Source organism: Siphateles boraxobius, unplaced genomic scaffold (assembly GCF_051911475.1).
Source record: "Siphateles boraxobius isolate OS27281-9 unplaced genomic scaffold, OSU_SipBor_1 12, whole genome shotgun sequence".
In the NCBI taxonomy this organism is placed as follows: domain Eukaryota; kingdom Metazoa; phylum Chordata; class Actinopteri; order Cypriniformes; family Leuciscidae; genus Siphateles; species Siphateles boraxobius.
The window spans coordinates 23060439-23077938 of NW_027508722.1; the positions used below are offsets into that span (position 1 = coordinate 23060439).

Genomic DNA, 17500 nt, shown 5'->3' on the forward strand with positions numbered 1-17500 from the left:
TCATTAAAAGAAATTATCAGCATTAACAACTATCCAGGGGCGGCTGTCCAATAGAGGGCGCTAGGGCGCTGCCCCTCCCCCTCCATGAGCAATGGGCAGTTACCGGAGTGAGGGATATGAAGCATCTGTCTGAGAAAGTAACTGAACAGTTTGAGTTCAATTTCAAGTGCAAATGGAAAGGTTTTGCAGTATGTTTGTTTTTGTGTAAGAATGCCTCAACCTCTTAATATTGGCATTAAATAATTACTGACTTTTTCACAGAGCGCTGGTATCCTGCAGTTTGTGTTTGGGTGGTTATTAGCCTACTAATAATAATGATGACGATTTTTATTAATATAGCGCCTTTCCAACACCCACGGTCGCTTTACTGTTTACTATTTACTAACCCCAATGGCATCCAAGATATCCATGTCTTTCTTTCCTCCGTGGAAGAGAAATTAAATTGAGGAAAACATTTCTGGATTTTTCTTCGAATAATGGACTTCAATGACAACCACTGTTTTAAAGTCCAAATCAATGCAGTTTCAAAGGTCTTTGAAGTGCTTGAAATGGCTGTGCACGATCGCAGCTGAGGAAGAGAGTCTTATCTAGCGAAACGATAGGTCAATAAAAAAATAAAAAATATATATATATATATATATACTTTTTAACTACAATTGTTCGGATTGAGCTGATCTGCAACGCGCCGGGAACTACATAATCATGTTGAAAGGTCACTGTCGATGTCACGGGTGCCAGCGGAAGTACCGCCCCACTCGACCATGCGAAGGAGGATAGTTCAAATCATAGACATCATATAGTCTCTATATGATATCTATGGTTCAAATTGTATTGATCACTTTGTAAACAGTAGGGCGGTACTTCCGCCGGCGCCCGCGACATCGACAGTGACCTTTCAACTTGATGACATAGTTCGCGGCGCGTTGCAGATCAGCTCAATCCAAACAATTGTAGTTAAAATGTGTATATATATTTTTATTTTATTTTTGAAAATGACCTATCGTTTCGCGAGACAAGACTCTCCTCCTCAGCTGCGATCGTGCACAGACCGTTAAAGCACTTAAAAGACCTTTGCAACTGCATTGATTTGGACTTCAAAACGCTGGTTGTCATTGAAGTCCATTATTCGAAGAAAAATCCAGAAATGTTTTCCTCAAAAAATTTAATTTCTCTTCCACTGAGGAAAGAAAGACACGGATATCTTGGATGGCATTGATTGGGGTGAGTAAATTATTAGGAAATTTTCATTTTGAGGTGAACTAATCCTTTAACTCCCGATGCCGACGATGCTAGCGAAGGGCGTGGTGCGCTCGTGCCAGGGGCATGGGTAGTGAGCCGTTGGCAGAGTCTGCTTATGTCACGCGGGGAAACAACTTCCAATAGGAAAATTCAACTGCAGTAGCCACCATTCAACTCGAAGAGGGCAGCACTCTATGGAAGCCCGTTTCCGCCATAGTTGAGTAAAAAAAAAAAAAAAAGATTATCTAAGTCATAATAATGAGAAAATTTCTCATAATTATGACTTAGTATCTCATTATATTGAGAAAGTTTCAATATCAATGAACAGCACTAATAAAGCCACAGTCTTACATATCATTAACTAAAAAAAATTTTTAGGCTAGTAACCCTTGAAGTAGTTTTTATAAACGTGCCTTAGAAAAAAACATTACTGGTGATATTATCTTGAGGCAAAACAATGGCACTGACTGACATATTTTATAATATGCTTCGATTAAAACAGCTTAAATGCATTTTAGTCTATAGGATTAATAGGCTTAAGCCTTCTGTGAAACCGGGGGAATATGTGAATTCGAAATGGTATCCTATTTCTATTATACTATTAATACAAGTAATAGTAGCCTACTATTTATGTGATATAAATATAAGACTTTTGTCATACGATTCGTTGTTTTTAATGAATCGTTTGATTGAGTGAATGAGCCAATGATTCGTGACACGCTCGTAGCACTTGTCGCCATCTACTGACGTAAAGATGTAACCTGCAGAAAAAGTCACTGACTGAATTAGTGAATGTATATATTAGTGAATTACTGAATCAAAAGATTGGAGTTGAATTGGATGATTAAAAATCCCCAATACTATTTTTCAAGGCGCCATGTCGTGACAAGCATAATGAGTTCAGATATGCGGAAAACATTCCCATTTTATCCAGACAAATATAACAAAAGTTCCCATTTTCAGCTGTCTTCATAGTTTTATTTAAAAAGTGCAGAATGTGTTCAGGAACATCAAACAGGCATCTTTGCTTCCAATTAGGGAGAGAATTCACAGTAAACTTGCCAGAATGTATGTAAGCTGCTAATAGTTTGTATGACATGTTTAAAATAATGTCTCACAGTCCTTCACAAAGCACACTAATCATTGCATATTCTCTGATACTGTCAATGTCAACATTTCAAAAGTATATTAAAATATAACACTGGCAACCTTACAAGGATTATTCCTTGACCATTAGCATACAATATCTCCATTCATATACATTACACAATTATATCTGGGCTGCACACATCAAAAAGGAATCGTATAACTCCTCCAAGTAGGTACATTTCCTGATATATATCCTTCAGGTAAATATAAGAATGTATTCAAAACAAAATACTTTTCTAAACCTCTTTACATGGCGCTCTTCAATCTGCTATACAAATGTGTTTTTTATTACAGGATATTCTCAAAGAGTGCCAAAGAATTAGAACTGTATACAACCACACGCTAACTGGTGTGATCCAAATCGTTCTACACAGGCAGCAATCAATTCTTAGAACATTTGTAAGTTTGGCAGTGGCATGAACTCCTTGGTATAGAAAGTCTTCGATTCATTGGAATAAAAACCACATGTTTCTCTTCTGGACTGGTTCTATTCAAGTGAACACTGGTTTAAATGGCTCAGATGAAGCTGGTTTGCTGGCATGCATCATCAAATACTGAGCTGGCTAACTGGAAGGCAGTGATGTGTTATGAATACTATGTGTGTGTGTTTGTGCTGGAGGGCCAATTATGTACTGCTGTAAGTTGCGTAGTCAGTCATAGGCATTAATTTACATCCCTCTAAAATTCACAGCATTAATAATAAATGTTCATCAGAGCTATAATGTGCTGGAAAAATAGTGGAAAGCAGGCAACTACAAACAGCAGAGCATTTCTACTGAGATTTGGCAAACCGTTAAATTCAACAGGAGGCAGTTCACTTCTCTGTAGAGCTCTGTGGTGGGATAAAGTGTGTCATGATATGTGCCACTGTAAAGGTTTGGACACTTTTACTGCTGGTTGGCCAATTTTCACGGGTGAAATGCAGTCATTTCAATACGAATCCACACAAACGAGAATTTTCAGCAAAAGATTTTCCCATGGGTTCAAGTTTTTTATGGATTCACTGCATTGACCAACAGAAAGCTGAGCTACATGCATCACTTTAGGCAATTTTTTGCACCCAAAAATGTACTGTGACTGCACCTTAAGTATACTGAATATCAACATTAATTTGGCTCAGATTATTTCAACTATTATAGGCTAAACTTACCATGGAGTAACATACCATTCAGGGTTATAATATATAATAAATGTATGGTTGACTCTCATCTCTGAATCACAATGTGTTTGTCATCTTATTTATTGCTGCCTGTTTCTAATACTGTTAAGCTAGTCGTATTAGTCGTGTCTCCATGGATAGTTGTATTCCTTCTCTCTTGGCTGGTTATGGTGTGCCCATCAGCAGGTAGAAAGTAAGAGCAACGATGAGGAGGAGGCAAAAGGGAGATGAGAATGTCTGATAGGCTGTGGCAGGCATGAAAATGTCCTCGTATTTATAGATGCTAATCATGCGATCTGACACCGGTGGGGAGTCAATGTCATGCCTTGTGATGGAACCTGTGAAGAAAAACAACAAAATGTCTGTAAACAGGGTAAAAATCATAAACCAGGCTGAATTTGTAGCCTTACAGGGGACCTTTTACAAAGTTGTGATTTTGTTTTTGGGGTCTACTAGAATAGGTTTTCATATGTGGATGTTCAAAAAACACATTATTTTTCACATATGTTGCAGCACCTGCACCTCTCTAAACACTCTGGGGTTCGTTTCCCAAAAGCATTGTTAGCCAGCTATGTTGACAAGTTCCATCGTTACCAACCAACATAGTAGAACGATTTGACGTTTCCTGGAACCATAGTACAAGTGAACATTCACAAAACGTCACAAACTTACATGGTTGGAACTACAGCTCTCGAGCTGTGGTTAGAAGCATAGTTTCTAGATAAAACGGCATGTGGACTTAAATAGATCGTTCTCTTGTGCACCATGCGAAAGTTGGCATTCAGTACATTGTATATCTTTCACCCAATTTAAATATATATATATATATATATATATATATATATATATATATATATATATATATATATATATATATATATATATATATATATATATTATATACACATTTTAATCTATATATTTTAGCATGTCAACATTCAGCCTCGTTTTTGCATACGGGAACCTAACATTAACATATGTTAATGTAATTAAAATAATGAACAGCTCTCTGTTATGTAAATTAACTATAATAATATTAATAACATTAATTACGCTCTCGAATCGATTAATTGCCAGAAGTTATTACTTCACCACCTTCAGGTGACGTCATTAACGACAGTCCTATATTGTTGAAACGACAAGAGGTGCAACCGGTTTCGGGAAACAGTCGTGACTAGCTAGTTAAGTTTCTACAGCAATGCATCGTAACAAGGATGTTTAAAGGTCCCATATTGTCAAAACTGAAATGTCCTGGTTTTTTCATGATAACAGAGGTCTAGGGGCTATGTAACTACCATATAAATTTCAAAACAGTCAATCCAGAGACAAATGTACACAGCCTGCATAAAGTAGCTGTGCCTTTTCACGAGCCGCTGTGACTTCCGTAAAAATGTGATGTCAGAACTACTCAGTCACCACCTTCATTCTCCACCCCGAGCACTGCCCACCGTCCGCCCTCCTTTTGCCCGACCCCAGACAACATCGTTGCCGAGCAATAACAACATGGACACATGTCGTCAAAACACAGTTCAGTCGATGGATGTCAGTAAACTGCATCATTGCACAGGCAACAACATCAATAAGAGACCAGTGGCTAGTGTTTATTTATTCTGAAATACCACAGCAATTTAGTTCGACCTTAACCGTCTGTTCTGAACATTTCACAAGTAACTGCTCCGTCAATAGGGAACAGTTTAATGTTTTTCAAAGAAGCTACTCCTCAAAGATGCTGCAGCCCTACATTATTGGGTCCGACCTAGGGATGCTAACCGATGACCGTTTGACCGATGGTTGACCATCTCAACGTTAACCGATGAAAGTTGTCGGTAGTCGGTTAAAAAAAAGTGATCTCTAAATAAAGCTATTATAGACAGTGTACTAAACGCTACTACAGTTAGCCATCTCATTCCAAGATATTTTTGTGTGAAGTGAACAAATCCCTCACACTCCATTTTTCATCACTCGCCTGTTTGTACTTAAAAAAACAATAAAAACATTTGGCACGAGGTCACAGCGTTTGGGTTCGCGCGCTCACAAGGTTTGCGAAAAGTAAAGGCTACAGGCTAAAACACTGGAGGTTAGAGCCAGGGCAGACCACAAGATGAAGCGGCAAAGAAAAGTAGTGTATGGGACCATTTCACCAAAAAGAATGACACAGTAAGTTGCAACTTGTGTGATACAGTGCTTAAATACAGTAGTAATACTGTAGAAATACATTACATCTACATTTCAGTGGTAACAGATAAGGTGATGATGATCATCATCTTTCTTTATTATTGTTAGGACTAACGTTACCTCAAACTAAAGCGGAGTCTCTTCGGAGCTGTCATTTTCTTAAATGAGCCGCTGCAATGTTTCAAATGAGCTTCTAACGCTAGACTAACGACTTTAATTTCAACGCGATCACCTTGTACCCAAACCATTTCAAAACTAAAGAGCCTTTTCCTCCGATTACATACAAGCTCCTCGGCACGCGTTTGCGGGACTCATGTTTCGCGCTGTAGGGGATTTTAAAAAAGTGACGTGAGTGGACGCGCGGCGCCGGGGCAGTGTGTGTGTGTGTGTGTGAGCGGGAGACAGAGAGAGATGCGACAGAGTTGCGAAATTGCAGGCGCGGCTCGAAATGGCTGTTTTTCAAATAGCGTTGGATATTTTAAACTAATCGGTTAACCGGTTTCAACCGGCTAATGAGGCTCGGTGGTCGGTCAAGAAAATTTTTAGTTTTCGCCATCCCTAGTCCGACCTCAAATTCGCAACCTGTAAATAAACTTCTAACACATTATATCTTACGTTATGGAGCTGGCATAATCTGAAATTATAGTTTGTAAACGGATACAAATTGATGCTGACGTGTTGTTTTGTATAGTCTATGGTTGCCACAAGCTTTGATAGAATATCTGTTGGAAACAAGACAAAAAAAAAGACAAAATAAATTGTTTTCCTAAGTTACAGACACCGTGTTGGTGTCTGTTGTTTTTACCGAGTTAAAGACAGTGAGATTGAGTTCTCTCAGTCTCTGTGTCTTTTGTTTTGCTAACAGAAACTAACGTTTAGTGTAACTTAATGTTACTTGCATGGGTAAAGTTATTTCAAAGTCTGAGTTTGTTTACAGACAGTTTAAATTAGCGTTAAATCTGGGTGCAGCATTGATATAATGGTAATTATAATACTCTTACAATAACGCCGAAAGTAAAAAAAACAAGAAAAGAAACAAACAAACATTAATTAGCCAACCATTCTAAAACATCCGCGTTTGAGGAGGTGGTTGTTTGTCTCTTGCCGTCACCAATTTGGGGTCTGAGTCCGGCTCGAACATATAAGGCAGAATAACATTTTCCTCAGCAATGTTCATCATTACAGGTGTTTTATTTACCTTACTTGTGAACATCACAAATCCACAGCACTGCGGCTTCAGCATACATTACCCTAGTTACCTGTGGTTGGCCTGGCCATGCGTCACTCAGAAAACAACAGGCCAATCAGAAGAAAGGCTCTTGAATATTAATAAGATGGGCCAAAATCGACCTGTTCTTAGCAGAGCTCCTGAGAAAGGAGCTGTAAAAATAGATGTTTTTTGGTACTTATGCCGCAAATATATATTCTTAAGGACATCAACACATAAAATAAAACTCCAGAAAGGTGTATAATATGGGTGTCAAGGTTCATAAATCCTATGTCTCCTTCTTGTCTCGTGTTTCTGTTGTTGTATGTGTGCTGATTAGGTGGGCGTGCCAGCTCGTTAACATCATCAGCGATCACTCATCACTCCCGTCAACAGCTGCAGTGTATATACTACATCATGTGTATATATTCTCATCACTTTCTCATTTACCTTGTCAGATCGTTGTTTGTGGTTTCCCGGTGTTGTTCCAGTCTACGTCTCAAGTCTTGTGCCTTCCTTGTTCCTGTTCATGTTCCTGTGGATTACTTTTGGATTCTTCTCGTCACTGGACTCATTCACCGCACCGCTGCACTCTCTTCACCAGATCCATCTGACCATCGGGGTCCCTGCTCCACTAACCTGTCTTCTCTGGACTTACTACCAACTACTTCATCTACAATAAATATTTCACTTGCATCTTGCTTCCTGTTCTTATTATCCCTGACAGAACGATCTGACCCTCATGGAAGCAGCGAGTGGTTCTTCAAGTTCACCAGACGCATTCGTGAACAGCAGCATACAGAGAATGGACACGCAGGAGAAAAACCTCAATGATACAGCTCGCGCCGTTCAGGCTTTAGTGGCGCAGGTGTCCGGGCTCACCCAACAGATCCAACAACTTCGGATTCCCACTGCGCCACCCGCACCGCCGATTCCCCCACCACCACCACCACCAGCGGAACCCTCCCAGTCAGAGCCTCGTCTGCCGGTTCCTGAGTCCTATTCAGGTGAATCAAACTACTGTCGAGCTTTCTTAACACGATGTGAAATGCATTTCTCCCTTCAACACAGGACATTCCAGGAAGAGCGAACCAAAGTCGCATTTGTCCTGACATTGCTGTCTGGGAGGGCAGCGCTATGGGGAACGGCAGTGTGGGAAAATCAGGACGAATGCTGCTCCTCGTTCCAGCGGCTCTCCGACGAGATGCAACGTGTTTAGGATTGCTCCGCTGCGGGAAGAGAAGCTGACAAGGGTGCTGCCGGATCTACGGCAAGGTGAGAGATCCGTATCTGACTTTTCGATTGAGTTTCGAATCCTGGCAGCAGAGAGACAATGGAACGAGGAGGCGCAGTGGGACATGTTCCAGCATGGGCTGGCTGACCGCGTCCAGAAGGAAGTCTACGCCATGGATCTTCCCACCAAGCTCAATGATCTCATTGCTCTGGCCCTGAGAGTAGACGCACGTCTTTCACGAATGGATCGACGAATTCAACCTAACCGTCCTTCTGGAGGGATTGAGGGACAGCGTTCTGGAGGCGGGGGCGCGGTCAGCCCCGTTTACGATCCTGAGCCCATGCAGGTGGGTCGAGCCCGGCTTTCCCGGGAGGAGAAGGAGAGACGGAGATCCCTGGGCCTTTGCATGTACTGTGGAGGAGCTGGACATTTCGCTTACAGTTGTCCGTTAAAAGGCCCAGCCCGACAGTAAGTATGAGGCTACTGTTGGGTGGCATCTCTGCCGAGAAGACCTCATCCACATCTACTCTCCTTCAGGTAAGGCTCCGATGGTCTACTCACCTCCACGGCTGTCGGGCACTTCTGGACTCAGGGGCAGAAGGTAATTTCATGGACCACAACTTTGCACGCACATTTCAAGTTCCCCTCAGACACCTTTCGCACCCGATTGCAGTACACGCCCTCAATGGTCAAAGACTCCCCACCATCTCACTGGCCACCGAAGACATCACCCTTATCAGGTCAGGCAACCATACCGAGACCATCTCCTTTTACATTCTGGACACTCCTCTTGCACCCATCGTTCTTGGTCACCCCTGGCTCACCCGTCACAACCCCAAGGTGGACTGGCAGCTCAAGTCTGTGTCGGCGTGGAGCAGTTATTGTCATAAGTCTTGTCTTGTCTCTGCTTGTCCATCTGTTTCTGTCCCTGTGTTTCAGGAGGAAGCAGTGGACTTATCTCATGTGCCCACGGAACACGTGCCCTGAAGGAGGTGTTCAGTAAGTCTCGGGCTGCTTCTCTTCCCCCGCATCGTCCCTATGACTGTGCTATAGAGTTACTGCCAGGTACGTCTCCGCCTAAGGACAAATTATATTCACTCTCTGTCCCAGAGAGAGAGGTCATGGAGGAATACATTTCTGATTCTCTAGCAACGGGATTCATCCGCCCTTCCTCTTCTCCAGCGGGGGCGGGGTTCTTTTTTGTGGGGAAGAAGGATGGATCGTTGTGACCTTCTATTGATTACTGAATACTTATCCTTTGCCGTTGATGTCTTCAGCCTTCGAGAGGTTGCAAGGAGCATCTATCTTCACGAAATTGGATTTAAGGAATGCTTATCATTTGGTCCGCATCAGGGAGGGGGATGAGTGGAAGACCGCGTTTAACACCCCCAGGGGGCACTTTGAATACTTGGTTATGCCGTTCGGCCTTTCCAACTCCCCAGCGGTCTTCCAGGCACTTTTCAATGACGTATTGCGAGACATGGTCGATCAGTTCATATATGTCTACCTGGATGACATATCCAGGAACACGTGAAGCACGTTTGACAAGTGCTTCAGAGGTTGCTAGAGAATGGGCTTTTTGTCAAGGCGGAGAAATGCGCTTTTCATGCACAGTCTGTTCCCTTTCTAGGCTACATCATCTCGGTTGAGGGAATGCGCATGGATCCTGAAAAGGTTAAGGCTGTGGTGGATTGGCCAAGTCCAGATTCCCGTAACGCCCTACTGAGGTTCCTGGGATTCGCCACTTTCTACCGGCGTTTCATTCGCAATTTCAGCCAACTAGTCGCACCTCTGACCGCCTTGACTTCCCCCAGAACGACGTTCATATGGTCAGACGCAGCCGAGGCGGCATTTGCTAAACTGAAGGGTTGCTTCGTTTCAGCCCCCATCCTGATAACCCCTGATCCATCACGTCAGTTCATGGTGGAGGTCAACGCGTCAGAGGTGGGGGTAGGTGCAGTGCTATCCCAGCGTTCTCCTTCAGACGATAAGATGCATCCTTGCGCGTTTTTGTCTCATCGTTTAGCCCCTGCCGAACGTAATTATGACATTGGCAACAGAGAGTTGTTGGCAGTCAAGTTAGCATTGGAGGAGTGGCGCCACTGGTAAGAAGGGTCGGGGGTACCTTTTATCGTCTGGACCGACCACAAGAACTTAGAATACATTCGGACTGCTAAAAGACTAAACTCCAGACAGGCTCGGTGGGCTCTTTTTTTCGGTCGTTTTGATTTTACTCTCTCGTACCGCCCGGGTTCCAAGAACATCAAACCCGATTCTTTATCGCGTATTTTTGACCGTTCCGAATGCCCGTCTACTCCCGAGTGCATTTTACCAGAGAATCTATTCATCTCTACACTCACATGGAGTCGAAGATCAAGAAGGCCTTAGAAGGGGTAACGCCTCCGATCCGCTGTCCACAGAATCGTTTATTTGTGCCTGAGGGTTTACGGTCCAGCGTCATTCAGTGGGGACATTGTTCCAATGTGGTTTGCCATCCTGGGGTCAATCGCACTAAGTTTTTAGTCAAGCAACGATTCTGGTGGCCTCTCATGGCTCGCGATGTTCACAGTTTTGTTTTGGCATGCTCAGTTTGCGCCACAGGTAAGACTTCCAATCGGCCCCCAGATGGGTTACTTCAACCGCTGCCGGTGCCTTCAAGACCCTGGTCCCATATCGCTCTAGATTTCATCACCGCCCTCCCACCCTCCCAGGGTCACACGGTAGTTTTGACCGTGGTGGACCGATTCTCGAAGGCGGCCCATTTCATTCCCTTGCCCAAATTACCCTCAGCCAAGGAGACAGCGTTGATTGTCGTTAACCGCGTCTTTCGGCTACATGGCCTCCCGACAGACGTGATTTCTGACAGAGGACCCCAATTTGTGTCCAAATTTTGGTAAGAGTTTTGTAAATTCTTGGGTGCGACTGTCAGTCTGTCCTCCGGGTTCCATCCCCAGAGCAATGGTCAAACTGAGCGAGCCAACCAGGATTTGGAAAGAACGTTGTGATGTTTAGTGTCCAAGAATCCTTCCTCTTGGAGTCAGCAACTGTCTATGGTGGAGTACGCCCACAACACGTTTCCAGTGTCATCCACGGACCAATCACCGTTTGAGTGTAGTGTAGGATACCAGCCACCTATTTTTCCTAGTCTGGAGTCCGAAGTCGCGGTCCCCTCGGCACACGCCTTCGTCCAGAGGTGTCGCCGTACTTGGACTAGAGCCCGTGAGACTCTACTCCAAGTGGGGGCGCGCACCAAGGCCCAAGCCGATCGCCACCGGCGTAGGCCTCCCGTATACGTCATCGGTTCCAAAGTGTGGCTTTCTACCAAGGACATTCCTCTCCGCTCCGTTTCAAATAAGCTGGCGCCTAAATTCATTGAACCGTTCTCTGTCACTAAAATCATTAGTCCCGTGACAGTCCGCCTCAATCTTCCTCCAGTGTACAGGAGGATTCACCCCGTCTTTCATGTATCCAAAATTAAGCCCGTTTTCTTTGCTCGCATTAATCCGCCAGTCCCGGATAACGAAGCCCTTGAAGCCCTGCCTTCTAAAAAGCGCTCTGATTGTTCGGCTGGACCAATGTGTTGTGATTGCTACTAATGCAACTCAACCAGGCCTCGTCCCTTTTTTGGGTGCTGGGTTGGAATTATTTAAATGAGGAATATTGTGATGTGTGCATTCCCAGAAGATACCTCAAGAGTACAATCGAGGCATATCAGAGCGTTCAGAAACGGTGCTTACGGAAATAGAGAATAACTAACTTTGAAGTGGACTCTGTACTTTGTAACTTTGCAGACCTTTTTCATGCTCAAACAGCAACATTACACTCTTAACTAAAGCATAAAAAAGCATAATTGGGCTCATATAAAATGGGGCTGAATGACTTACCTTGTATGGCAGGTCCCCAAGCAAACAGATAGTACCAGCTTAGGTGCAGGTCCACTAGCGTCTCCTCCCGTGGCACATGAAGAGGCCGTTTGAAGCGGCAGATGACGCGGTTGTTTTCAAAAATGCCCTCCTCGTCCCGTGCCGGGTTGCGCTTGATCTCTTTGGCCCACTGGCCCACATTATAGAAATGATGGATCCGTACACGTCCATTATCGTCATGAACACAGCCCATGACATCATCACCTCCCTACAACAACAATATTATTGTGTATTTCTTAGCAGGTCTGAAAGCATTCACACCTTGCCTTATATTCACTCCCTCCCCTTTTACCATTTTTTTGTCAGAGGAGAAACCGACAGCAACCCATCCGTCAGTGTCTGCACTCATCTCGAATTCCACATCTGTGCCAATGCGTCTGAAACTCAGGAAGTATTCACAGGTCTCTGCGTCACAGCCTGGTTTGCCATATCTACAGCAACAGAAAAATTAAGGCACACATTTTATTCATGTACGCACATTCATATCATTCCAAACATGTTTGACTTTCTTTATTCTGTGGAACACATGTTGGGGAATCTCCTATGTCTCATGCATAAGTCTAAATGCTGTAATGGCAAGCAGAAAAACTAGGTCACAGGGCATGTAAGGATTGAAAAGTACCTGAAAGACCATGTACAAAAAATCTTAGTGGAAGGTACGGAGAGGTACTAAAAAACATATGAGGTATTTTTTTAAAAAGCGCATGCGCAGAGCTTCTCCACCAATAAAAAGAAGGCCTCAGAGCAGGTGTTTCTGATTGTGGCGAAGTTTCGAGGAGGAACAATAAGAAAAAGATAACAATACAGATGCTCATTAGGTACCAACGATAAGAAAAAGGTATAAGACCTGAATGTTGACTATTGAACAGCTGGCATCTCACTTTGTTGAATTGCCCAATACAGTTAATCCTTCTGAGACCTGGAATTTCGACTCTGAAAGATTTTCTTTGAGACCTGGATCAGAAAACTTTAAAACCTGCAGACCTGAACAAAAGACTTTAAATCTGCCACGACACACAAAAGATGATATTTTGAAAAATATCTCAGTGTTTATTTCTCTATGAAATTAAAGCCAGTGGGGTCCTGTGTAGTTTTGAATCTCACTGACTTTGATTATATGGACAAAACAAATGATTCCTGTGTTTCATGGATGTCAGAAAGTCACACAGGTTTGGAACAACATAAGGATGAGTAAATGATGACATTTGATCAATTTTCATTTTCGGGTGAACTATCCCTTTAAGATCTTGCCGAAGAGGCAGAGAAAAGGAAGCTTTTGGCTATGGCTGAGGAGGAATGACAAGAGCTGGGGTGCTGAGAAGCCTCAAGGCAAAAGGACCTGAGATCTAGGTCCAGCAGCAGGGAGACGTTCCTGTCCGTTGCCCCACCACCCGGAGATTTTCTAGAATAAGGGGCGAAACATCGGTGAAGGGTGGCTCCCATTCTGATGACCCTGTGGCTGGCAATTTGACACCGGCATAGGTGCGTCAGGCAGTAATGCCCAGCAAATTTTACCATCAACCTGTGTCTAATTATTAGAATAACCAGCAACACAGGCTTACAAGAATTCTACATGATGTGTATGTATATTGCATGCTGTAGAACATTCCACTGAACGAAACAGAGAAGCAGTGCCATTGGCTGATTCACATTTATAACTCTTGAGAGTACTGGCAGAATACAGCATGCAATACACTATTTGACCCTACTACAATAATATATTGTTCCTAGACTAATTTTAACCTTTTTTCCATGCGCTCACCTGATGCATCCTTTGGTTACTCCACAGTCGCTAACTTTGATGCGGGCAAATGGGTCCACAGGGGGTGCAGTTGGGAAGGGGTAACCTATGAGACATCAGACAACCAATACATTAATGAACTGGTTTCAGCTAGTCCTACTACTAAAATAAACAACAATGATGCAATATATTTTTACATTACATTTTAATTTTATTTAATACATAGTAATGTGGGAGGGTCAATGATATAGTTGAACTTCAGTTTATTAATTGTAGATTTGGGTTTGCATAATGTACTGTTGTGTAACTCTTTTTCAGAATTTTTTTTCTGATAAAACATTGAGTAGACCTATAGAATACCACCACAGACCCCATAGAGGCCTCTAGGCCTATATCTTGTTGTATTGTACATTATATATGACACTACCAATGAAACGTTTGGGGTCAAGTAAGTTTGTTTTTTTAAAGAAAGAAATTAAAATTTTTATTCACCAAGGACACACTCATCAAAAAAGAACAGTAAAGACATTCATAATGTAACAAAAGATTTATATTAAGCTTTTTCAAAAATAGGAAATATTTATTGAGCACCAAATCAACATAAGAATGATCATGTAACACTGAAGATATATTAACATAGAAACCCCAAATTTTAGAATGGTAGTGTATATCGTATTGTTTTATAACACATAGTGTTTTACATTTACACATTTATACAACTGAACACTGTCCCATCAAGTATGATGCATACATACATTTTCAGAATTCTCTGCTTGAAAAATTACATTTGTTTTGATTTAATTTCAAATCTTATTTTAGTTTTCATTTATGTTCAATTCAATTGAATTCACATTTACTTGTATAGCGCTTTTTACAATACATAGCTATCGCTTCAAAGCAGCTTTACAAACTGAACTTGTTTTATACTATTCAACATTGTCCCATGTTGTATAGCCGTACCTATCTACAACACTGGCCCAGTTATCTATTCTGTTATATCCCTTTGATGTGTCATGACTTTATGAAACACTGTCTGGGCGTCTACAGACAGTATACTACTGAATATAAAATAGACTAGTTTAATAGACTTAAATAGACTTGGGAAAGTCTGCTGATAACTAGAAATGAGTTTCACAGGCTGCTGACCAAGGTGCTGATTTTATACCATATGAATGGAAAGGATTATATCAGTGAATCAAAAACAATATCTCACAAAAGTATAGCTAATATTTATCACTAACAGACAATACAATTAACCTAATTAAAAGGCCTCCGCTCCGAGGGAGGGCATCAAACAGTATGACCATACACTACATGTATTGCTTCTAAGAATTGCACTCACATTTACAGAGAAAAGACACAAAAACAACATTCATGATTTCAATTGTCGTTTTATTCCATCGTACCTTCGTCTGAAAGGTATCTGGACTCGAGGAACTCGGAGGCGAATGTGCTGTAGGAGTCTTTATGTGGTTCTTCATGCCCCGGCTCTCCGTGTTCTCCATGGCCGGCCCGCAGTACATTATCATCGGTAGGGCTGGCAGAGACCGCCAGCCACAGTGTCGCATCCAGCAGCACACAGATCCGCAGCAGCGGGTGCAGAAGATACATGACTGATGCGATCATGGTTATTGTACAGGCGAAGAGAATCGGTTCTGATTTACTAGTCGCATTCCAGTACTGATACTTAGACTGATAACAAATAATAAAATGTAGCTAATTTAATCCCTTTCATGATAAAGCGTTTCGTTTGGTCCGAGGGGGAGGGGGTGCTGCTGAGAGGTGCCGTTAATGAATAGGGCCAAACCAATCCACTCAAGGTGAGATTTGTAACCAATACTGATGTTGCTTGTTAATGACACGGCGCTCGGTGATAATATTAACTGTATACACTAGAAATAGCAATTTCTTATTTATTATCACATCATTGCACACTTCTGAATCTATGGAACCCTTCTGCACTGATTTCACACATTATTCCTCCCCTCTCTATGTGTGTTTTCTTCGCCTTGCACGTCAATCGATAGAGATCGGCAGTATTTCGTTCCAATAGCATCACACTGAACTACAGTCGCAGACACACTGTAGGTTATAACGTGTTTAAAGGGGAAAGTATGTTAAACATTATAATTGGTTAAATGTAAGTTAAAAACCTTATTAAACAAATATTAGATTTTTTAAAGACAAATAGGCATTGAGGCCTAATAGGCTACTGTACAAATATTGTAAAATCGTTTTTAGTAAAATGTAGAATGTTAATAACCTTATAATTTACAGATGAAAGGTATATTTAACAAGGAACTATTTCTACGATTATTTTTTTTAAAACGTGAAGCCAATTTTTTAGATTCATTAATCGTCATCATGTGGCCTTTTATACCACCTAGAGCCCAAATTTTAGAGTAACAAACAGATTTTAATAGGTATGTCGAATAAGTTTGTGTATTAACATTATAAAATGTAATGACATAGCCTAGATCTACAAGTAGGAACTAAATATACAGCCGAGCCATCTAATCCTCTAATGTTTGTAACAATTTCACAAAATTTATTTTAAAGTAAAGTGACCCATCCTGGGATTTTTTATTACACATTTAATTATTATTATTGTTATTATTATTATTATTAGTTAATCTCTTTCAAAAGATGTGTGGTTTTTACAATGACAGTAGGGGAGAATGTGAACACACGAATCACTAGATGGCAGTGTTTAATTTCTAAACGGAAAGAGGCTTCATCACGTTGCAATATAGCCCTACTGTACTGTATAAGCCAGAGTAATATAGCTTATATAGGTATATACAATATTCAAAGTATTCACTACTGCTAGTGTACATTTAAACTGTCCTTTTAAATTACATGATATGTTATTGTGATATTTTTTGTCATTTTATCATTAAGCTTAAATTTTGGTCAGACTGAAACAATTTTGCTTATATTTCTCTGTATTTTGCCCCATTCATTCCTCAATCTGTTTTAACAAGATAAATTAAGAAGCCCACTGTCTCACTTCACCTTTTTTCTAGCCAGTATATGATTAGTATGGTGGAATGTGATTTAAGACAGCAAAATTAGTAGCAAGTTAGTACAAATGCTGATATATGTCTCAGTATCACTGATCCTTCACAAACCATCCGTTAATGGAAGGAAAATGTCTAAATCAGACCACATGCAGGGAGATCACAACGTTGTTACAAAATAGCGTAAAGATCAAAGATAAATGGATAGTAAATAAAATATAAAAAAAAGGTTTGTGTTACAAGGGTATTTATAGTATATTCATCAGTTTTTCTCACTCAAATTGTGCAGTTACAGATGCCAAGTGGCACTACATAGCTTGACTTTACAGCTTAAAATTCCATCCTCCAAGGTGTCCATTTAAACCCAGACACCTCTAAATCAATCTCTCCTATTTTCTCCGGATATGGCCAATTACCCGCTGCTTAGCAGGACTATTAAAGTCTACCTAAACCGACATCAGCTTTAATAGTTCTATCCCATCAGCACACATATACACACTGATATAGACGTGCTCTCATACACACACACTGTGTCATATAGTTATAAGATTCCATCCTCCCCCATTGGCCACGCCACCATCCCCCTCCTGCCATCACACAGGCGTGATCACTCTGTGTCTAATAGCCTTACCCAATTACAGCCACAGTGCTAG

At 41.6% G+C, this 17500-nt stretch overlaps 1 protein-coding gene across 1 annotated transcript; it reads right to left on the reverse strand.

Annotated features, from left to right (window-relative positions):
- Positions 1-2195: 2195 nt before the first annotated feature.
- On the reverse strand, positions 2196-15640 carry frrs1l (ferric-chelate reductase 1-like). The gene is made up of 5 exons (XM_077213659.1): positions 15234-15640; positions 13849-13933; positions 12379-12517; positions 12048-12294; positions 2196-3885 (listed from the first exon to the last, which is right to left on the reverse strand). Exons 1-5 carry the CDS (start codon positions 15451-15453, stop codon positions 3713-3715), a joined length of 864 nt encoding a protein of 287 aa, XP_077069774.1. The 5' UTR covers positions 15454-15640; the 3' UTR covers positions 2196-3712.
- Between the last annotated feature and the right edge of the window lie 1860 nt (positions 15641-17500).

Bases quoted from the DNA above. Each gene is read 5' to 3' on its own strand.
- frrs1l (XM_077213659.1), bottom strand. From the start codon at position 15,453: ATGATCGCATCAGTCATGTATCTTCTGCACCCGCTGCTGCGGATCTGT. The intron at 12,518-13,848 runs GTGAGCGCATGG...CTGTTGCTGTAG, and splicing joins GTAACCAAAGGATGCATCAG to ATATGGCAAACCAGGCTGTG. The intron at 3,886-12,047 runs GTAAGTCATTCA...TTTTCTTCACAG, and splicing joins TTGGGGACCTGCCATACAAG to GTTCCATCACAAGGCATGAC.